Genomic DNA, 24665 nt, shown 5'->3' with positions numbered 1-24665 from the left:
AAAAGTATAAATATCATTTGGCGACCAGGTCGATCGAAACTTTCAATAACTGACTGGTAGTTTCAGACGAAGGAAAACGATTTTTAACCAGAACTATGGTATAACTAGGTTCCGTCGCACGTGCCTTCTTCAGTGATGTTCTGTAATGGTTCTCAACTTTCTCTGTCAATATTCACCACAAAATTCACTACGATGGCATACACTATTTCTTCTCTATCTTCGCTCTTTTCTCATAATCAGTATTTCAAACGGTAGCCGCGGAAAAACTCGATGTTTCTGGATACCTGCGTATCGCGAGACGTTTCATTCGCGGCGCCACAGAGCGGGCCAATATCGGTACGTCGAAGCTCGATACGCGACGCCTCCGATGCCAGGATAGAGGCGAAGAGCCAGCCGCCACGAAGGAAAGTTGTAACGGGGAAATTGGTCGAATGAAACGCCCGCTACTCTATCGCTGGCAACGAAGGTGGGCGAAATTTATGGCGTAATTCTAGCGCCGCGTGACTTAATTCGTTCGAATCGTTTTTTCATCCGCTACCGGCATTTCCCCATAACGATTGACATACTTTGTTATTAAAGAAACCTACGTCATATCACGGGTTGTCACGATAAATTTAAAAATGCAAAAGTCCAGAGAGTAAGTAATATACAAAAATAGATATAGGAAATATCCAAAGTGGAGTATTCATCCTAAGTTTTAATACGCGAAACAGATTACCATGTAAATTCCATTTGTTTATTTCTTTCTCTCCCACCCCCAAAAATATATAAAATTACATACAAATCCACAGTCTGCCCAGTGTATTTCTCCGATGATCTCATTTACAGAAGAGACATAATTGACAATACCATTGATTTTAGCTCGTCACTGGTCTGTGAAAATTATACCGCGGATGTTTATGCATTTATACGAAATTCAAGAATGCGCAAACATATAAAAAATATAGAAAGCAAATTATCTCTCATAAGATACCTATTTGAAGTCCTATTTCATTAATGCCGACAAAAATGTAAATTTGCATAAAAGTCTAGTGATGATACGGGGGAAAGAGAAGAATTCTGATTGCATTATGAGTCATGAGCATTTTCTATTGTTCGAGAACACACGGACAAATATTCGTAGGAAATCATGAGCCTCTTAATGGACTATACTACAATGCAAGGTAACGAACCGACCATGTAATGATTTGATTAATTGCATGATGTACTCTAACCCACTTTCTCGTATTTCGGACGAAAGTTGCTGTTTCCCAGCATTATCGAAACTCTACCGCAAACATTCTCGAACGTGTTGAATAAGACTTAGGTCGGATGATTTACTATCAATCAGGATCTTCCGGCGGGATGATCGAGCTGCCGATCGGGTCGAAAGTGTACGATACTCTCCTTTTATACTCGGACGTACATGAACGTTAAAGATTCTAAAGTTCTCCGTTATACCGTGATAACCGACTATTGTTACTATTGTTACTATTGTTACTATTGTTACTATTATTGTTACTATTATTGTTACTATTATTGTTACCATTATTGTTACTATTATTGTTACTATTATTGTTACTATTGTTACTGTTGTTACTATTATTGTTACTATTATTGTTACTATTATTACTATTATTATCATTACCTTATTTCACGTATATTTATGTGCAACATAATATGAACAAAAGAAAAAAAGTTTAAAAACATTATTACCATTGCCAGTGCGTTATGGTTATAGCGTCATAACCAGCAAAAAAGGGGAATAAAAAGCGTTAAAACGTCCTAACATCAATTTCCACGGCAAATGAAATGGTTTACTAAAAGTGTATAATTTACATCTCATGTATATTATGAATTTATGAATTCATGGAATTTTTGAATTTTTGAAAATTTGAAAATTTAAAAATTTGAAAATTTGAAAATTTGAATTTTTGAAAATTTGAAAATTTGAATTTTTGAAAATTTGAAAATTCGAAAATTTGAAAATTTGAAAATTTGAAAATTCGAAAACTTGAAAATTTGAAAATTTGAAAATTTGAAAATTTGAATTTTTGAATATTTGAAAGTTTGAATCTTTGAAAATTTGAAATTTTGAAAATTTGAAAATTTGAATTTTTGAAAATTTGAATTTTTGAAAATTTGAAAATTTGAATTTTTGAAAATTTGAAAATTTGAATTTTTGAAAATTTGAAAATTTGAATTTTTGAAAATTTGAAAATTTGAAAATTTGAGTTTTTGAAAATTTGAAAATTTGAATCTTTGAAAATTTGAATTTTTGAAAATTTGAAAATTTGAAAATTTGAAAATTTGAATTTTTGAAAATTTGAAAATTCGAAAATTTGAAAATTTGAAAATTTGAAAATTGAAAATTTGAATTTTTGAAAATTTGAAAATTTGAAAATTTGAATTTTTGAAAATTTGAAAATTTGAATTTTTGAAAATTTGAATTTTTGAAAATTTGAATTTTTGAAAATTTTAAAATATTTTAAAATATAAATTTGAAAATTGAAAATTTGAATTTTTGAATCTTTGAAAATTTGAATTTTTGAAAATTTGAAAATTTGAATTTTTGAAAATTTGAAAATTTGAGTTTTTGAAAATTTGAAAATTCGAAAATTTGAAAATTTGAATTTTTGAAAATTTGAAAATTTGAATTTTTGAAAATTTGAAAATTTGAAAATTTGAAAAATTGAATTTTTGAAAATTTGAAAATCTGAAAGTTTGAATCTTTGAAAATTTGAAAATTTGAATTTTTGAAAATTTGAAAGTTTGAATCTTTGAAAATTTGAAAGATTGAATCTTTGAAAATTTGAAAATTTGAAAATTTGAAAATTTGAAAATTTGAATTTTTGAAAATTTGAAAATTTGAAAATTTAAAATTTGAATCTTTGAAAATTTGAATTTTTGAATCTTTGAAAATTTGAATTTTTGAAAATTTGAAAATTTGAAAATTTGAAATTTTGAAAATTTGAAAATTTGAAAGTTTGAAAATTTGAAAATTTGATAATATGAAAATTTGAATTTTTGAAAATTTGAAAATTTGAATTTTTGAAAATTTGAAAATCTGAAAGTTTGAATCTTTGAAAATTTGAAAATTTGAATTTTTGAAAATTTGAAAATTTGAATTTTTGAAAATTTGAAAGTTTGAATCTTTGAAAATTTGAAAGTTTGAATCTTTGAAAATTTGAAAATTTGAAAATTTGAAAATTTGAATTTTTGAAAATTTGAAAATTTGAAAATTTGAAAATTTGAAAATTTGAGTTTTTGAAAATTTGAAAATTTGAGTTTTTGAAAATTTGAAAATTTGAAAATTTGAATTTTTGAAAATTTGAAAATTTGAATTTTTGGAAATTTCAAAATTTGAATTTTTGAAAATTTGAAAATTCGAATATTTGAAAATTTGAATTTTTGAAAATTTGAAAATTTGAAAATTTGAATTTTTGAAAGTTTGAAAATTTGAATTTTTAAAAATTTGAATTTTTGAAAAGGAGAATTCGCACGGTCACGACGGAGACCGCGACGTGGTCCATCCTAGAAAAGCGAGTTTCTTCTGCTAGCCAGACTGAATTGCATTTATGTAACGCTACCTGTGTCTACGTATGTTACATGTATCCTTTTACCAACCTCAGTTCGTCTATAATGGCTTCACGTGACTACGTACGTGTTTGTATAATATTTGCAGCGATGGGTCATAGGAACGTTCGAAGTTCCTAGAGAAAATCTCGGGTCATTGTGTTTCATCGTATGGAATTATGTCAGGTATATTTTACCTTCTGCGCTTCAGTGGCGCAATTAGAAATGCATCGATGACATGACAATTTTTATTTGCTTTTCATCTAACCGATAAAGAATGTGAAAAGGAAGGAAATCGCTAAATAAATAAATTCCTATGTTTTTATTCGCAGGGGATTAAATGATTTTGAGAGAAGCTGCGGAGCTATCTAATTTCATAAAATTTCCAAACACATTTTTACAGTGAAATTTCATTTATTTGAATGGAATTTTAACGAGTGCTTGATTTATAGTTAGCGATGAAATCTAGTCTCTAATATATTTTTATCAGTTTTATTTATTCACTTTAACAACGAAATAAGTAAATCTGTTGCTCCTAAATAGACTTTATACGCTTCCTTTAATATAGTTCTGAAGATTTTAAACATTAACATTTATAGATAGCTAATGAACAGCGAGAAATTCAAGTACAAGTCTGCTATATATTGCTAAACATATTGCATAAGGTTGTGCTTAGATCTGTTCTATATTTTTAAATTTAATACACAAAACTAAGCTTCTAACACTTTCTACCAATTAAGGACTATGTTTTCCGTGTTAAAAAAAGAATTACTTTCTTTTGCTTCTTGCGCTCTGTTTTCACTTGGTTATGTTAACGACGCAGAATTGTATATCATTACAATTACAAAACACATATTACATATCCGACAAATAGTTGTGCGGTTAGATTGAAAACAATATGAGGACCAGAAGGTTAGATGAATCCATTTATTTCAACGTGAACTCCTTTTATTACGCAAATGAAAAATTATAGTCAAAGGATCAACGAATCCTCTTTATGCAATCCAACATTTTTCCATTTTCATCGTCAATATCCATTGGATGATTCTACTAAGGCGCGTATAATTTACAACCATTTAAAATTACAAAATTTAATATTTTATATTGATATACTCAAGAAGACTTTCTTTATTTTTCAAAAATAAATTAAATTTTCCAGCCTTTTTAATCTTCAGGTAACAGCTGATTCTTTAAAACCATAGTTGGACAGCAGTTCTGTTTCCACATTCGTGTTTGAGATAAAACACTACAGAGATTACCTAACGGATGTTGCAGATCGGAAGAAAAGGATTAATTTGTCAGACCGGGCTACACAAGCTGTGTGATTCTCTGACGTTCCTCTCACATAAATGAACTTTTGCTGTATTCAAAACTGTGGATCAAGAAATTTATATCGCCTTGTAGCGATCGTTAAGCATATGCGTATCAGTCCGCAACACGAATAAATACATATACCGTCTCTACTTTCTCCGCTCGGCCACGGAACTTCCTACATCGGTGCTATATTCAACAAGTCAACCATACGTTTATAAACAGCACTGCAGCCATAATACCGGTTTACGCGAATTACATCGATTCCATAATTTGCTTTTGCAAAACAATAAAGCGTTACGATATCGATACGAGTTCCTTCCCGACCAGAGAAAGTTCTTAATTTTCTTCGTCCCTCGGAGAACTCAATCTTATCGAACGGTAAGAAGGAACCAGCGTTACTCGTTGAAATTATATTTATATCGCGGCTTTCATAATGATAAAACGCGTGGCACAGGTACGAATTATTCACGAGAAAGGCGTAACGTTGATTGAGATCGTGCTCTGCAGGTGTCTTTTCTAACAAACAAAATATCACAAGACTGCAATGCAATCATAGAAATCTACGTCTGTATGTATGTATGTACATATTTGTATATTGGCGTATTAAGTTCGTCAGAACGTGAATTCGTCCGAGTATGCATCCACGTAATCATGGTCTAAAACGTCATATCATTTTACTTTCAAAGAGAGCCTCGAAGAAAAACCGATCTTCTTGCATTGATTGCCAAAGAAGATCTCCATCAATAAAATTCCACGTGTCGAGATTGCGTGCGATTACACGATGCAACTCTCTATGCTGCTACATGAGCCATGTAACAAAGTGGATACACTTGTCCTGAGTCGCGTTTCGCAACGTGGACTTGCAATTAGTATCCTCTGAAGGCTTTTCTATCGAGAACAATTTCCAACGGCGGAGATTACCGCAACGCAGCTTCGATGTTAATTAGAAAGTTCAGAAATGGTCGAATAATCTGAAGAATCAGCAACGATGCGGTAATATTACTTTACAGGATATTTGTATTTGTTATTATCGGATACATTGTAAGTGCCACTTTAATTGTACTTTTCGTGATAAATTCGATTAGTTTGTCCCTATCACGCGAGATCTTTTGTAGTGATATTTAGTAACGTATAATTTCTTACAATTACAAAGTGTAGGATACTAACAGAATTGTGATAACTGATGATTTATTAGTTAAACTTGATGGCTACCTTTAAGCTATAATATTATTATCATTAAAAAAGCATATATATAAAAAATACATGTATTATTAAAAAAAAGATTATTTTTAGATCCTTTGAGTTATAAAACTGGTTACGAAAGTCTTTTACATTGATACAAAAAACCTCTGATGCAATGCAGCCATATTTGAATAACAAATGTACGTAAAAGTATACCTTTGTATGCACCAAATAGGAAAGTATATTATTACCATGATTTTAATAGGTAATTTATACTTATAAGCGATAGTATATCGCTTATAGTTTGAAATATAAAAGGTGTACAGTAAATAATTCCCATTTCCTCACGATCAAATGACACACGTTACTTTCTCTCGAAGTACAATGGAAGAGCACTACGACAACTATTCGATAAGCTTCCCGTAATGAAAATACTGGGGATAAAAATCTGGATTTCAGGTCTGCCTGTAAATTCTCTACGATCTATGATCATGTGTCGTCGTAACAATTCTATTCCTCAGTTACGCAGCTCTTTTATAACTCGTTTGTGTAATTGTTATGTACACAGGGACTAAAAAGTGCTCTCTTCCACGAAACGAAAATATCTGCCCTAAAAGAAAGTAAAAGTACCAAAGAACAGGATCGCACTTTATATATCGTCAGATTCAATTCGTTCGATTTAGAAGATCTTTCCATGGCATATTCACTCATCAATAGTTCAAGCTTCGTATTGTTCGACCGCGAATTAGTCGATACGTAATAATGCGCGAAATAGGAAGCTCGATCGCGACAAGAGAGCAGACTGGAGAGTAGAAGTACCTCCAATCATGTTGTTGAGTAACGCGAAAACTTGTGAAATTTCCGCATGAAAGAGTACACGGTCCAAGACCTTAAACTTTGCGGCTGCTGATTAGGTTTCACCTTCTCGAGAAGAAATCGCCAAACAAACGTGATTAGGGGAGGTGTTTTAATTAAACAGTTCACCAATCCACTGAGATGTTTTTCTTTATTTTTTCTTAATATATAATGGCTACGCAAGTACTTGAACAGTGAGCTCCCGACAAAAGATTAATCGATTGTCATAAGTGCAAACTATTTTATTAACAACTTTATATACGTGATTATTGATCACCGTAACGAATAGAGCTTATGCTTTCATTTCGTTCTGTGTTGAAATCATTGTCATTGAGAAACTCATGGACTATTGTATTAGAATGTCATTAATTACAGATGCATGTTATATGAATCGATGTTGAGAAAACTGTCATTAACTTTAAATTGATGCAGTGAACCATAATTATATTCCATTGCGCATTCTATTACAATCTATTCTTAATGCAATAAAACGTCTATAAATTAATCGTATATCTGGATTTAAATTAACATCAGTGGAAAATATTAAAAAATTTATCCTACTTACTATAGGTATATAAAAATATATCTTGGAAAATTTTACTCATAACAAAGATTCGTCATTTATAAAAAGATGTTCTTTGATCCTTTCATCGAAGGACGCAACGAAGGCCGCGAACTTTGTCTTTGTGACCTAGTTATTGAGCAGGATTAAGATCGAAGATCCATATGTTTATGAGTTGATCATTCATGATGTTTATTTAATTAGAGATGAAATTGATGTGGTGAAAGACGTTGTGAAGAAATCATTGTGAAAAAACTCTTTAGCACCTTCCACCATAGCCAGGTCGACAATTAGCCTGGAAAAGAAAATCGTTTCAGCGTTAGATAATATTGTATTTAGTTGCCATTTTATACAGAAGGAGAGTTAGAAAGATCGAAGATAATTTACTATTAGATACACTATGCTATAAATATTAATTATATTATATCATAGTAATTAATTTATTATTACACAAACTTATTGGTCACAAACTTATGTTATATGTCATATAGCTTTTTTCATCGTAAAACATTCAAATCGGGTAATGGTCGTGCAATTTACCACCCTTGAATTCCATTGACAAATTGTAGAGAAAATATTTACCTTGTTAAATTATTTATATTTATTCTCAATTACTATGTTATTCGATTTGAGAAAGAAGTTTCAAAATATTCGCCAGAATAGTAAGATAAAGTATATGATGCAACAAAATATTATTTATACGTTAACTTTGATATTAAAATTTATCCATATCTCTCAATGTTATTTTACATTTTATTAGAAGTGGTTAATGTTGTAAGACCAAAGTGATTCGAATTCGATTATGGATTATGCGAGAATATTTCGTATATTTTTGCATATTATATATATCTTTTACATTTTTAATCATTTAAATTTCTTATAAATATATAAAAATTCGCTTAATTATGGTAAATCAAGTATAGATAATAATCATTTCGTCTAACATAAAAATTCTAATAAATTGCGCCAGGTTCAAAGTTCTTAGATATGTTTTACGCAACTAATACTTATATCTACGTATAATACTCGTGATAATGTTTACATCATCGAAAAAAAGGGCAGGACATGTTTTCTCTTATTACCATAAAAACTATGATTTACCAGAATCACGTCAATACAAGTTTGATTATATCGGTACAGGTATTTTGTCGCAGAATCCGGTTACGATGTTTCGAAATATTCAAGCAGACTGTATCAACCGGATCAATCTCTGTTCCGGTAGTCGATTTCGCAATTTCATCTAATAGCTTGCGCAAACATAATAGATCCCAATAGAGAAAAATACTTAGATCTGGTGTAGGCCGCCTCGTTTTGGGACGTAGTAAACCGAATTAATAGTAATGGATGCAGAGAGGTACAGTGTTTGTTGTATGAATTCTTGAACAAAATATTTCGAAACGCAGTCAGAACACGATGAATTTATTTCCTTTTGCAGAAAGTCAAATATTTTTTTTATTTATTACAGCGTGTAACTCCTGCTTCTCTTCGACTTTACTTCTCAAGAACTACTTGAACAACTATGACTTTGACTTCAATGAAGATCTACAATTTCTTTTTATTATTTAATTTGTACAAAACAGTACAAATGAACAGTAAAACAGTAAAAGTAAAAAATGAATTTTTCCAATTTCGTATAACTACTGTAAAGTTCAGAAAATTTTAATTCGAATTAATACGACGTAATCGGTGGTAAAGCACGCGCAGAAGTATATGAAAAACTGATAAACTGAAAATTTGTTAAAATTGACATCCCACCATTTTCTCATGGACTGCAGTTAGGGTTGTGCAAGTATTATGAACGAAGCTTCTGACAATACTAGATGTAAATATTCATAATCCATTCATTCATTCTAATACTTCATTGCATAGTAACGCATCTTTGTTATTGCTCATGTCATATATTGTTTTTTTTTCTTTTTTGTTATAATTGCTTAATAATGTTTCCAAACACATGTATTTATATGATATTTTCTATTTATCTTCACCTATAGCTTCTGGCCTAACCTTTGACCGCAAAAAATTGGCTTCTGGGCAATTAATATGTAAATGCTAAAACATAGATACAATGGTGTGCAAATACTGCTTATAGTCACCGTACTTATTTTCTATAGTTCTACTTGCAAGAAGCGGTCAAGGATCAAATGTTTCCAGCATTATTACGACACAACGCAATATACATATATTGTCGCGTTGAAAAATCTCCACTGTACGCCATACGTATTCATCGGCATGACCCGAACGCGAAGAAACCGAAAGTCGGAAAACGGTTGACAGGTGCAAAGGTTCTTCTTGCAACTAATCTGATTCGTTCATCTTTTCCTTTGCTCTTCGGATGCATGCGAATAGGAAAAAATAGAAAGGAATAGAGGTAAATAATATACAGAAAAGTTTCTCCACTGGCCAGCAATGAGATCGAAAAAAATTTCGCAAACACGGTACGAGGGTCAACCGGTGTCCCATCGATGACGAAAAGTACAACTTTCTTTTGAGAATTAAGAGTGAACGGCCTTCCCTGTTAGCGACCATATTACATTATTATGCAAAAAACCAGCAGAACCATTCAACCAGTTGTCCGTTTTATATACAGAATGTTTGATAAACTTTATTTTTCTAATACTGTAATGCCTGTCCCTTAGTGACTTATGAATAATGAAATTTTAATATTCAGATAAGACATGTGTTACATACAGTAGAATTCCATTTATCTAATTCCATCGTGAGAAAAGTTCATGAAACTGGAGTTCATATGTATATGCAATAGTTATAACAAATGTAATACGATGAGCACACGGGAAAAAAGGGGAATGTCAAGTTTTAAAGTTTCTCAGACAGCGAAAATTTATTTTTTGTAGATATAATATCATAACATCATATTTTCTCATATATGAAAATAAAACACCATTTTATTCTTCACATTATTTTGCATTATTCTCAACTTTCGAAGCATTTACTTCTTTCTTTCACTGGTTTTATTTGACATTCCTCATTTTTTCGTCGTGGGTTCAATATCTTGTAACTATTGTGAAACACAGAAAATTTTAATTCGCGGTGTGACATAGCCAATAATAAAGAAGATACGAAAAAAAAGTTTAAAATTCGATATTTTCTCTTCGTATATTCGCTATGTGACTTTCAGTTTGTACATGATCGAATTGTATCATTAAAAAATAAGTATACATGAGCGAGTTCAGGCCCAGACAATAATTAAATACAATGGAGAGGAATTCATTTAATTTTCATTTAATTCATTTCTTCCACTAACAACTAAGTAATAAGATAATGTGAAAAAAACAGTGTCACTCACGTAAAATGTTGTAACATTCTGTTTCGTGAAGGTACAAAAAATCTATTAAATATATTACAGAATTGCATTACACAGAACACATGCAAAAACAGATATTATATTTTATAAATAAAAGAAGTAGGTTATCTCATAAATCCTTTAGTCCCTTCGGCAAGAAGAAATACTAACGAGAACACATATTATGCAAATACTATCATTTGTTATTTTTTATAAAGGTAGATTTAATAATTGAAATTGAAAAAAATTCAGAAGAATTATTTCTGTAAAAGGATCTATAAATCTGTGATAAATATGTATATCGATAAGAATGTATTTTCTAGTCAAACTACGTATTATGAAATTTTTATTTATTTTGTCAGTATAAAAACAATAGGCCATTAAAAATAATAAAACGATATTATAAACAATATTCTAACAAAATTTCCAATTTACCCGCACACAATTCACTATTTTATCTTACAAACACGTTTCTCAAAAACCTCCTCAGTTGCAAGTGAAATATTGCATTGTCATAACGTTGATTCTCAATGAGTTAATCGAACCGAGTTAATTGAACTAAAATTTTATTACGGTAAAAGAAGTTCTAGCGTATCAAGTTGCGTGTCGAGTAAATTTTCGAATATTCCTATAATCAATGGATATGGATCGTCAGGTCTTCCGTGATCGTTTAGCATGGTTGGTAAACCCGTCGGACGAGAAAAGGAAAAATGAAATCGGGAAAAACGTTTCGATCTATATTAAAGTTCCTCTATACCATACAGTGTCCATTGAACGGTGCTACCGGAAATTCGACAGTTCCAGCGTGACTTTCACGGTCCGATAACGATATTGCCAAGTACACGAAACGGGTAATGCAACTTGATCGTGGGTGGTGACACGAATGAACGGAAGAACGCGATCTTCCGCGTTCATTCATAGGTCAAACGGAGAAATGTACTTTCACCTTCCAACTCAGGAACCAACCTCGACCGTGAACGCGATTTCAAAGCATGCAACGAATTTTGAAACGACCATCTCTCTCTTTCCCTCTCTTTGAGATCTGGTTGAAAGATCTCACAAAGTGCAATGTGCTCGAGCAAACAGCTAGCGTGTAAGTTGATAATAATCTCTTATTTAACGGTTGTTGAAACCATAGAAGATCATTAAACTGCGGATGCTTATGTAAATTTGTGTTTCTAAACGTGATTAAAGGAACGAGATATAAATAGAAAGATACGTGCTTCATCCTTCAGATACTGCAACAAGTATGGGAAAGTTTTGCAGTATCAACGAAAATTAGTTTTAATTTAGTTCCATTGGTAAATATTAATACTGTACTTACATAAGCAAATTACTAATACAGTTATGTGTAATATATTTCACAGTCATGTTGTCTGCTTAATTTCTTATTATAACGTTCTGAAGCGTCAAATATCGATTAACCAAGTAATCGAATAATTTTGTCTGAATATGTCCATTATCTTCGATTTATAACAATAAATTTTGAATAGAAACTATGTTACACTCTATGCAATCTGCACAATTTTGCAATACTAACATTTTACATATGCATAAAAATACGTTATCCAACCATCGTTCAATAGTTTACATCCTCGTAAAACGCACTGCAGTCGGTTTAGTAACGCGCGAGGTCAAAGTTTACCTAATAGATAGTTTTTTACGAGTACATCGAGTACATCTCGTAATTGACGAGTCACGTTAGACCATTGATAATTTACAGCGTAGATACTATCAGCGATAGGTACGTTTTCTGTACCCAAGAGTTATGAGATAGTTTCGAAATTTCACAAACTCATTTACATACATGTCACGCTCGATAACAAAAAGTTCGATTTTTCAACTTATTTTCCAGACACGTAACACCGTGTACGGATCGATGATCGTTGGAAAATTGGCGCCAGAACGTTCACTTTTAGCGCGATCAACACCATTAATAGTCAACGATTTATTGAACGCGCTATTAATTCATCGCATCTCATTGATTTTATATGATCCGAGTGAAATCGGGGCGTTCAACCAATGATACATCTATTTACCGATTACTCCATGATGCTGTGTAATCGTATACGAACGATAGTATTATGGAATACGCGTTATTCCACAGAATAAACGTCTTTTTCTTCCTCTTTCTTTCTTCTCTCATTTGTCTCTTCTTATTTTCCCGTTTTTTCTCTCATCTTTTTATTACCGTCATTTTTCTTACTGAGATATGTATAATTTTATGCGCTAAACCAAATTGGCCACGTAGTAGTGACACACGTATGTGAATATGAGTGTGTGGAAGTATGTGTGGAAGTATGTGTGTGCGCGGCGCCTTGAAAAACACATGAATGTAACTGTTTCGTTGATAGAGTGGTATGGAAGATGGTGAGACGAAGAGAGTGCTGAGACGCGTGTAAATGTATATCGACGAAGATCCTGGAAATCGTTTATTAAATAAATCTAAAGCTATCTTAGTATAAATTCTAAGTGTAATCCTAGTGTTCCTTTACTTTTATTTCGGCAATTAAGATCCACAATTTTCAACACTTCTTTCATTTTCTCTCACTTTTTTTATAAGGAAAACGTAACGCGTTAAAATTGGGAATAATTTTATCGAAAATAAATATTCTTCTCGTTTAGTGGCTATTTCTATTATTCTCAAAATAAAGTAGAACCCTGATTTTTTAATATACCGAAACAAAACGAACGATTATCGGAACGTCGATTGATGGAAATTTCATAAATAGTTACGTTTGATAACAGAATGTTTTATAATATTCGGCTGTCTCCTTTTACAGCGACATAAGGCAATAAAAAGAACGATTGCCGGATTCCACGTACATACAGTTTTTAAAAAACTGCGAAACCTTCATTAAAATTGAGAATGAAGCGATGAAATGCAACCATCTCGTGAATCATTTAATTGAGCGGGTACCGTAGGTGGTGAGAGCAAATTTATAGGTTACCCTGTCCTTTTCAGGAGAAACAACAACCGTTACGTCATGTGTGAAACCACATCTGTCTTGTTCGAGAATGCAACGCCCAAATACGCTCAATCCCCTTTCCGAGTCACGTAATCCGCTATCTCATTACGCGTCATGCACTTCCACGTGTTCGTGGAATAAGTTGGTCACATATTTATCGACTTTTGTAGCGAAAGTATATATTTTATATATAAAAGAGATTATCGAATAAAGCTCTTTTGTTAGAAATATTAAGAAACATATTTCCAAATATCTATGACCCTGAATAAATATATTTTATATATATATTGTTTGTATACATAGAAATAAGAAAACGAGAAAAAGAAGAAAAAGAAGAAATAGAAATAAGAAACAAATACACATCATCGATGCATATTATTAATGAACGTCATTTTAATGACTTGTATTTGGATATTATAGAATTTCTTTGTTCCAGTTTCATACGACGCAGGTGACGAAACCACTATTTTGCAATGTTTTAATAAACCTGCTAATTATCGAGCTGCTGCCTTATCACGATAACCCATTTTTTTTTAATGACAAGGTGGCAAATATACTACGTACAAGCACAGGAATAGTTAAACAAATTGCTTACAAATAAGTAAGACGTTTTGTCGACATTATCGTATTTAATTTACCAACTAATATCAATACTAGCAACATTGACATGTTAGAAGTTATAATTATAATTAATAGTAAAATAAATAAATGAAACAAGTAGTGAAATTTTAGTCCTAAACGTTTTGTTCCTAAACTTATTATTGCTACGCAGAGATATTTATTAATCATTATTATTAACAGCGTAATGGAATGACAAATGAAGATCAGTTTAGAAGATAATTTATATCTCTTTATCCTCAGTTTTCTGCATTTCTGAATTACAAATGCTTTCAACATTTTATGGAAAACACATACAAATGCGTTACGTATCATAACGTTTATGATGTGAAATTTATGGTTAATATATTTTATTATTTTCTACTTTCTCTCAAGTCACGCTGTTAAACCACGATTAGCTTCTCAAAACTTTAAACATTTTCATTCTTTCTATATGTGCAATGATTTCATGGAAAAGTTTGCAAAATATCATCGTTACTGAAATATGCAAATGCATAATACGAAGGTTCTAGTACCGACAGTACAGTTTAACATAGACAGGAAAACAAAGTTTAAAATATAATAATTATGTATGTTCGATTGGAATAAAATGGTGTCAAATTAGGTCGAATCGAAAGTATCAGATCGATGACGTATTTTGCATCCTTGGATTATCACGAGCTTGAAATTAGTAATTAGCCTTGTATCTATATACAATATCAATTGCATGATCATTACCGCAATTATGCTAAATTCTTTAATAATGAAGCAATTAATAATCTTTTGTTGCTCAATTCTGTGACTTCCTGCGGCTCTGTATGTGAATGACAGTTAATCAATTTCACGCGTAAGTTTCGCGATATTAGACAAAATCAAAAGGCAGACGAAGCGCGAAAGAACTCACTTTTATTTCTCACATATTGCACAAAAAATGATAATACGTAATATTCTACCCAGTAAAGGAACAAACTGTAGGAAACAGCTTGCTGACAGATAAATCAGCATTTCTAAACTAATTACGTATATCTTGAAGATACGTGTAACTTGTTTGAACGTTCCAAAGGCAATTTCTATCGACGTTCGATTTTCTCTTCCAAAGGGACAAAATAAATTTGAGAAAAATAAGAATCTCAATATATATATATAAGACACTGAATAATAAAATATAATAAAATATAAAATATAGATATATTAATAATAAAGTACAAGATATAAAACATATAAAATAAAATCTAATTTATCATTTTCTACATACTGTAGCAACGTATACTATATCGTTTCACGTTGTTCATGTACATAACTTTAATTAATATGAAAGGTAATTCCCATCATCTATGGATGTCTTAAACTTCTCGTAAAACCACATCAACTTAGAATTCTATCCATTTATCCACGAGTACTTCTACTTACAGACAACCTGTTATTCGTTCGGCATAATCGCGATAGAAGATTATTACTTCGACAAGTAAGAGCACCATAAAGATAATATGTATTATCATAGTCTTATTAATCGTTGTGGTTTACTAGTAGTTATGCTAATAGTCTCGCTAAGAGGAACCGATGTACTGGATGGCGTGCCATATTTAGAGGGTGGGGCCGGACCGTAAGGTGCCGATACCGGTTCATTCGAGCTGTTCGACGAGGCGCCTAAAATAGTCGTAATTGCATTCACTAACGAAGCAACCACTTTTAATATCGCGTTAAAGATGTCTTTGATCGATGAGCCGAGCAGATCAAGTGAGTTTGATGATGGTTTAGGCTGAAAAGTTCAGAAGCTCAGTCATAGGAAGCTAACAAGTATATTGCGGATGTTTATGCATTTATGGGAAATTAACCGACTGTTATCGACAGATGAAACGCCATTGTAATTAAGTTTGAGGTATGGTAATCGCTTATTAACGACTTTATTTAATAATAATCGTATTTAGCTTTTTGGTTTTTTACGTTTGGAGGCAACGGTTTATAAAAATGTGCTTAGAGGGTTAAACGTCGTAAGATGCACATGATATACATAATATAGAAAAATATATAAAATAGTAAAACATAAACATACATTTTCACATATTCCCTAAAATATTAGAACACGAGTTATAAAATCGAGTTCCCGTTGCAATAAATAAACGATCAAATGAGATTTTATGTGATTATTTGTCTTTGTAAAAATGTGAATCTTCATAAACATCCACAGTCTACTAATAAAATCTTAGAAAATGTTTTTGACTCTGGGTTACAGGAGACAAGCATAATGCACTGGCGAATAAGAAAATATGAAAGGACAAAGGACAACTTACGTAACCGTATGGACGGGGAGGACTATGGTCAGCACCATAGCTGGTGGGAGCTCCATAAGTGTCCTTGGCACCATTGGAACCACTGGAACCTGCACTGGTGCCTGCTATAGCTCCAGCGACCACCGCTTTCACAAGACTCGCTAGATCTGATTTACCACCAGCTCCTGAATTCTGTAAAAAATCCAACAACCAAAGGATAGTTAACGGGTGTTCGTTGATTATTGTCAATTATTAATTAATATATTACAAAAAAAATCAAAATTTTAAATTAAAATTGTATAATGGTCCATTATATCGTTAAGATGCGAAACCTTTTCGTTTAATATCTTTAGGTTGACAGTTTTAGTGTTAAAAGGTTTGCAATTATTTCCAAGAACTATCGAGAGGCAGTACACGATACATGAGACTGGTTTAGTAGTGAAACGGTCGATTTATTAGAGAAGAACAAATTGTTGTTAACAGAAAAGTCAATGCGTACTTTGCTAAGACTAGAGATAACTCCGGCGATTAGGTTTGAGAGCACCGTCATCTTTCCAGGTCCAACCGGCTAGAAATAAATGGATATTTTATGAAATCAATATATCATTACTAAAAACACATAATATGATAGTAATAATAATGAAAAATATTGTAAATAAATAATATATATGTACTTCGAGCAAGGGACCCAATGAAGCCTTAATCAGATCACCAAAACTCGATCCACCTTGACCTGGAGCCTAAAATTCATTTCAATTTGCCTTCTAATATGAAGAAACAAACATTTCCAAAAATTATTATATTTACGTTACTGATTTGACGACTCAATGGTACAGCCAATGGACCAATAATGGGCCCGATTAGCGGTGCAACTAATTGAAGAAGCGGTGTCAAAATCGCAGCCGAATCTCTTTCGCCATTTTTACCCTGAAACAAACTTTATTTTTTACCTGACCTTACCTGCACTTTCAGTATCCCTTCTTATCCATTCCGTTTCTCTGCGAAAAATTCTACAGAAACTTGATAACTCACTCTACTAAGTTGCAACAAGATTGGAAGCAACAGTGCTGGGATATCGCTTCCTCCTGCTTCAGCATCTCCCTAAAAGCGCAAGATGATGTTTTTTTTTTTTTAAATAAACGAAGCATTTCGAGATGATTCATTAGAGTTCTTACGTCCGACAGGTCTTGAAGTATTGGAATTCCTACTTCGAGTAAATCGGCAATATCAGCATCGGAGTCAGGCTGAAAAAATGAACAAATGTAGAATCCATGATAAATCCGATAATATTCATACAATTAGATCATCCAATAAGTTTGTATTGTTTATTTCCTTGTTATATATAGAAACTTTATACTAATCTATCCAGCTTTCATATTATTCCCTCGTTCTTTAGATATCTTGGCTCTAATTTCTCATTATATACAAATCAAAATGTATATTATTCATTCATCTTCCTTCCGAATGCCTTCTATAGATTAAATTCGATCGAATAAAATTATTCATTTCGATCATTTACTATTTTGTGTTCTTAAAAGACATGGCGAAAAATATGAACGTGGTACAAACTTATTAAACAACCGAATATGTTTAACGTTGTTTATTAATAATTAATATATCCTTAATAAATCCTCGTCAAGGTTCTTACGTCGCTAAGATCTTCCAAAGCTGGTGCGACAAGCATAAGTAAGTCGATGATGGTTTGTATGGGACCACCTTCTTCGTCGTCGTCATAGTCTTCATCTGACTCGCTTTGGTTAGAACTCTCTTCAGAGCCATTCTTGTTATCATTTTCTTCATCGGATTCGATGCCATCGTTATCTTCGCCGCTATTTTCTTTACTTTTGTTACCTTCTTTCCCACCATCGTCCTCGTTGTTATCGTCCTCGTTGCTGCCATTATCCTCTTTGCTTCCATTGTCGTCATCCTCCTATCGATTAAAAGTTCTCGTAATAATAATATTTCGCGATATGCTACACCATAGAAACTGAAATCGAACGTACCTCAACTTGTTGAGCCAAAGACGTCTGATTACGTCTTCCTTTTTGTTTGAGCGCAGACTGAAATAAACGAATCGACTTCAATAAGGTTCCGTTGATGATGTTCGTTGTTGTTTTCGGATGACACCGGTAACGTTGAGAACGCAAGCAAATTCGAAGAAATTCTGTGATTCACACGCGAGTTTGCACAACGATCTCTTGTTCGATAAATCCGAAGAAAATTAGACCAAAGAGAAATAAGTGTTTCTGCTGATTAGGTATATAAATAAATCGTTAATTAATTCATGATTTAAAGACAGATGATGAGGCGTGATGAATGGAAAAAAATTATTTTGCAGAAAATCAAAAACACACATATACCTCGTGGACTGTATGAAATCTATAAGTCGATTTCTCGTTAAACATGATACATTCATTTTCGCAATTCTTTTTCGAATCATAAGTTGTATACGTGTTACATAATTATTTGTGTTATGTAACGCCAACTTTCGATTTTATTTGCTTACCCATGAAGCCTCGAAAAAATCCATATTATTTTGTTGATGCTCGTAAACAAGGTACATTGAGTAATTAACGCGTCCAATTAAATTATCTACGCCACACCTGTCAAACCTCTTACATTGTCTCTAACGAATGCAACTTTATTAATTCACACTTTTCTTTTATACAGTGTCAATTTATGCACACCTTTCACCCGCCTACTTCTAATAACTTTGAAGTTATACGGTTCTTGCATTTTCATTTCTTCGCATAGATAAAAGTATATCTTTACCGTTTGTTCTCCTTTTACATCTACAAAGCTAATGAACGCTGAGAGCCCACAACGTTTAAGCGATAAACAATTCAAACAATCGAATTAACAGAAACGCACATTCTGTTTCTATTGGGAATTTTCACTTGTGACGTTTACATTATGTGCCATATCAACTGGTCAAATATGTACGATACTTTTACTCATTACTGAACTTACCGGTGGCTTCTGAGTAGAATAAAGTTGAGTTCTCTGAGATTGTGGAACCCTTTGACGCTCTGGAACCCTCTGCGTAGTCGATGATGTCTGTTGGTTCAACGGAGGCGGCGTAAGATTCGTCGACGGAGTATTATTTCTTCTGATCGCGACTATCGTCTTCAATAACTGACTAATCGGTGACGGTTGACGCTTTCCTTCAGATTTTTGTTTCTTCGACTTGTCCTTCTTCGCGCCGTCCTTCTTCTTCTCTTGCTTCTTCCGCTCCTCCTTTTTAGAATTGTTCGTTGTTTCGTTTACTTGAATGCTATCATCGAGTACAACGTTGATTTGTCCAGATTCGTTGGTCACAGTATAATTGGTATCAAAATAAGGTGGAAATTGATCAAGAGGATCTCTAGTTGGTATCGTGAAGTATTTACCACCCTCGTTCTTCAACGTGGTCGTTTGTACAGGTTCTTCGTGGGTAAACGTAATCACCGCTTCGAAAGGAACTTTGAACAGCGGTTTTACAGAACTTATGTTCCTCTGTTGAGATAGAAAATCAACGCCTTTCAATGGTATCTCATCGTTGAAAACCAAAGGACTCCGCGTGGTGAACGTGATCTCATCTGCGATACCCAGGTTACTGGAAATATTCCTTTCGACTCCGTCGAAAAAGTATCTAGTAACAAAAGGATCATTTGGGAACTTGATGTTGTCATTAGTCGTGGTCACAGGTAGATAAGTCCTCGCAGGAGGCGAAACTACGTTTGTATTTTGAACGACATCAGTAGGTCTCACGTCGATGCCAATAGCTGGACCAAAGTCAGGAAATTGAGGGACAAACAGCTGTCGATCCGCGGATTTCAATAAATTCGTCATGTCGAAGGTATCTTTGGTGGTTGGCTCTTTGAATCTCGATCTTGGAATATTTATATTCGCTGTGATTTCTAGTGGACTTGGAACAGTGGTATCGGTGATGGCGAAGTTGTTAAATGTTGGTTGAAGTTGCCGATTGTTGTTAAATAAACTCTTCGTAGTCGCCCCGTTGATCGTAAACGATGGCAACTGCGCAGTAGCGTACACCTTATCGTTCGATAACTGAAGGTTTCCATTTCTTTGAGGGCCTCTAACGTTCTCGGGTTGTCTACGATTCTCTAAAACTCTAACATTTTCAGGTTGTCTACCGTTTTCCAAAAGTCGAACGTTTCCAGGATGCCTACCATTCTCTACAATTCTTATGTTTTCCGTGTGTCTACCGTTCTCCAGAATTCTAACAGCTGCTGGAATTTTCGTTTTTTCAAAGTTCTCGGCGTATCTCGTGTTCTCGACGCTGTTTGTGTTCGTATAATGTCGGATACCATTGATAGGTTTGATATTATCAAAATTTTGCAACGCCAAATTTCTACCGCTGTTCTGCGGTCTTACGCTCTCGAAACCTTTGCTGTTGTCGAAACCTCTGTTGCTTTCTGCAGCTTTGACATTTCCAGTAGGTTTTGACGGCGACTCTTTCACAGTAGTCAGAGTGATATTTATTCGAGACGCCATTAGTCCCATAACGTACCTGGCCCATGCTACCAAGTCGTCCTTGGTCGCAATTTTCAGCGGCAACTGAATCTCCAGAATTTTTGGCACGGCAGAGAACCCGTTTCTCGCGTCGTTCGAAGCGTCTTCTGACAAATGTTTCGACAACGGTGCGGCCGTTGAAATCACCAGGTTTGTCGCTATAAGCGCGAGCATCGTATAGGGCCCTGGTATTCTCCTCGACAACAGGAAAAACATCGTTATTGATCTTCTTTACGAGACAATTTATCGAACGATAAGGTATTAAATATATTTAACAACACTGATACTTAATCGTTATTCAACGTCCACGCGAATTCATAGAACAAAAATCGACACTTGGACGTCATTTCTGCGCAACAGGCGCACCTTCCATTTGACACAGAATCTGTCGTTGCTTGATAAAATCGACAGCGTATTCCCACTAGGTATTGCACATGTCGATCGTAACCGTTATCGGGCAAAGGGAAATTCGACGTAGAATCGCGACGTGAAAACTGATCGGAGACATGGAAAAGTGGATGTTTTATAGCGGGATGAGTAATTGGTCGCCCCTTTCCTTGCTGATCGTGGAAGCGTGCACTTTTTCCGTGCGCCGATCGGCATATTGGCATTTCTAATGACAGTGTACAACGCCGCGGCGAGTGCACTCACTTCCGTCGTTGCATTCGCAATTACGGGGGTGCAATTCCTCGTAGGAGGCGCGGTGCACGCAAAGTGCGGCCGACGACAGGCTTTCGCAACGCACGGGAACCGCCTAATCCGAAAAACGTGTGTAATGGATTCGAAGTGTACAATTGGGACGTCGATTTACTAATATAGCATCTTTATCTCTTAATGGATGCTTCATGAAATCTCCAAGTCTATACTTTACGGATGGTCTGTCCTTCGTTTCTTTTGTCTTCGAAGTGATTGCGAAAAGAAGCGGAGAATCTTGAAAAAATTCGTGTTTACGGTAGTCGCTCCATTTTACATGTTGACTTCGGGCAGATGAAATGTTATGGAAGAATGCGATAGGAGAAAATGTGAGGATTATGCGAGATCGTGCATGGAAGCAGTCTAACAGTTTATGATGGACACTAAGTTCAGATGCTCGCTTATCTTCCATGGTAGAATTATATCGATATTTACAATCATTTTTCTCTTATCGCCTGTAAAAGTTGGAATTATCACGATGAAATTTGTTATTTTTGTTCCTATCATCTTGTCGATATACGCTTCTTTCTTTTGCAGATAGTAACCACATTTACGTAGATTGAAACTGTTCTCGACTTTTCTGTTTTAAACGAATACAACAACGGGAATTGCAAAAGTTAAATAAATTGACAATGAAATTAGCAACTCGTAGTTGGCCGTGAACGTGATGTTGAAGTATTAGAAGGTGGCAACAGTGACCTTAGCATTAGGCGAATAAACTGCCACGTTCATTAACAGTTTTCAGTACAAAACAAAACAAGGACAAGTTTAACTCTATCCCACGTTGATGAAAGTTACCATGCTGGTTCGTGCATATTAAATTAATCGCACTCCCGCGCTGCCGTCTGAAGTTGATCTAAGATTTTGCCCGAGTCACATTGACCTATACTTTCAGTTTCTTTCCAAAGTACTTCGATCGTCGTAACTTTGATAAATTCGTGATAAAACGTTATCTACATCGATCTTAAATGCCTAATGAACTATATCTTTATATAAGCGTAGAATGGTTCATTGAGTGTTCGATATATGAACTTCCCGAAAGAGAAATTCACCAGCTCAAATTAAAGGAGTATATTTCTTAATTCTATTACCATTCACGGATACATGATTAGCAAATTAAACATAACGACTGAAAACGTGAATAGGATTAAAGAAGCGAAGCATAATAAAGATTAGTTTCATTTATTCAATATTATAACGAATTCTTCACATTTCCCCGCCTTAAAATATTCCATAATCCATATATATTCGCAACGTAGTGATCGAGGTTCATAAAAATCTTCATAAAAACTATTTTCGTAAGCTTATCAATTCCAAGACGATGGTATAAATAACCGCGAATGCCAAGATAAATATTAAAAAAGTAATGTCTGTAACATCTTCAGCTTCCTCTATTTTTCTATTTATAGAGTTGATCAACATGAGTTCCGAGCAAATAGCATAAAAATACAGTACAAATATCATGAAGTATTCAGCAAGCTGCCTCGTGAAACACGTAAAAAAGAGACAAAAAAAAAAAGGACGATGTACGTGGCATGAGAATGATGATTCCACAATCGATAAAATTGTGAATGATTAAAACCAGTCAACGAACTATAAACTCCACTACGTTATCACGCTGATTATCAGCGATCGAACAGATATAGCAACGTATTGTGGAGTCTGGGCTCTGTCTTACAACTAGCAACGTTAGATCGATTTACTGACCAGCCTCAAGAGACTTTATATCGTGCCACGACGATGAATGAAGGTTGGACACCTTTTATGGCCCTAATCCTTTCAAGGTCGATTTCATTGTTCGATAGAATATCAATACCCTAGACGATTTGCGATTCCATCATCAATCTTCATCTTTCATCCGCGTGTTAGAAAAAGATAGAGTCAGGATCATTCTTGTTTATGCAACAATCGCCTTATAGCACCTTCCAATCATTCGCGTCACTTGTTCAGCTTCCGCTGGTAATCGGTGAACATTCATAAATTAATGTCAAAGTTTTTTTCAAGCTCGAATTTAATTTTAAAAGCACGTCTAGATGTTTAAATGCGAAACTGTGAATTGACTATAAGTTTGTTAAAGATCATCTGCAAAAGTGAAAATGTTAAGGCGTAGCTGAAGCTAAAAATTTAAGCTGTGAGTTGATTATAAGTTTCTTAGTGATCGTCTATAAGAATTAGAAAGTTCTTAATGCGATACAACTGTCCTCAACGTTTGTTCGTAAAATTCCACTATCGATCGGAACACGTGGCTTTACAGATGTACGCAGATGTAGGAGGATAGAATGAGGTTGTTGTCTCTCATGAATGTATGTATAAAGAATATTTATTTGACTGATTTATAATCCTTCTTCTTCCTTTGCGAAATCTACCACAAATATTGCTCAGTATCTTAATTTAAAAAAATAAAATTACATTTTCGAACAGATTTACGCGAAAGCCGTTTTTTTATCTCACATTTCTACATGTAGTAATTAAGTATTAGGTTGTCTGGAAAGTGTCTTTTTTTCGCACGCGTGTTTTTTTACAACAGTGCACCTTCATACAAACGTGAAACCAAGTCTGTAATATGTCGCGGTGTAATTCGACAAAATAATATAAACTTTTCGGACTTTAAAATAAAAAACTTTTCGGACAAGCTAATATAAAGCATCACGACACGCCACAAGTGGAACTATCCTTTCTATGCCGAGCCAATTTCACAGATATTAACACGAATTATTGTTTTTATACTTTCTATTCTATGAGCACATCCAACGTTCTTTATCGATTGCTTTTTACGTGCAAGATTCTACTCCGCGAGATCTTGTAATTTTCTACGTTCTAATCGATTTCAGGTAAACTTAGTAACATCTCTG

General features: G+C 33.7%; 1 protein-coding gene across 2 annotated transcripts; it reads right to left on the bottom strand.

The window, feature by feature from the left end:
• Positions 1 to 7038: 7038 nt before the first annotated feature.
• LOC100642835 lies at positions 7039 to 23251 on the bottom strand. 2 transcript variants are annotated; one of them, XM_048411590.1, is made up of 10 exons: positions 19576 to 23251; positions 18609 to 18665; positions 18254 to 18535; positions 17781 to 17849; positions 17638 to 17706; positions 17413 to 17532; positions 17280 to 17345; positions 17105 to 17173; positions 16627 to 16797; positions 7039 to 7763 (listed from the first exon to the last, which is right to left on the bottom strand). In XM_048411590.1, the coding sequence occupies exons 1-10, from the start codon at positions 21334 to 21336 to the stop codon at positions 7728 to 7730; spliced, it is 2700 nt and encodes an 899-aa protein (XP_048267547.1). In that variant the 5' UTR covers positions 21337 to 23251; the 3' UTR covers positions 7039 to 7727. The 2 variants fall into 2 exon arrangements, with proteins under 2 accessions (XP_048267547.1, XP_048267550.1); XM_048411593.1 differs by lacking the exon at positions 7039 to 7763 and adding an exon at positions 15618 to 16094.
• Positions 23252 to 24665: the final 1414 nt, after the last annotated feature.

The sequence above is a fragment of the Bombus terrestris genome, chromosome 2 (genome assembly GCF_910591885.1).
Source record: "Bombus terrestris chromosome 2, iyBomTerr1.2, whole genome shotgun sequence".
Lineage (NCBI taxonomy): Eukaryota > Metazoa > Arthropoda > Insecta > Hymenoptera > Apidae > Bombus > Bombus terrestris.
Note: the sequence above shows the minus strand (reverse complement) of the source record. Positions and strands in the feature narration are given on the sequence as shown.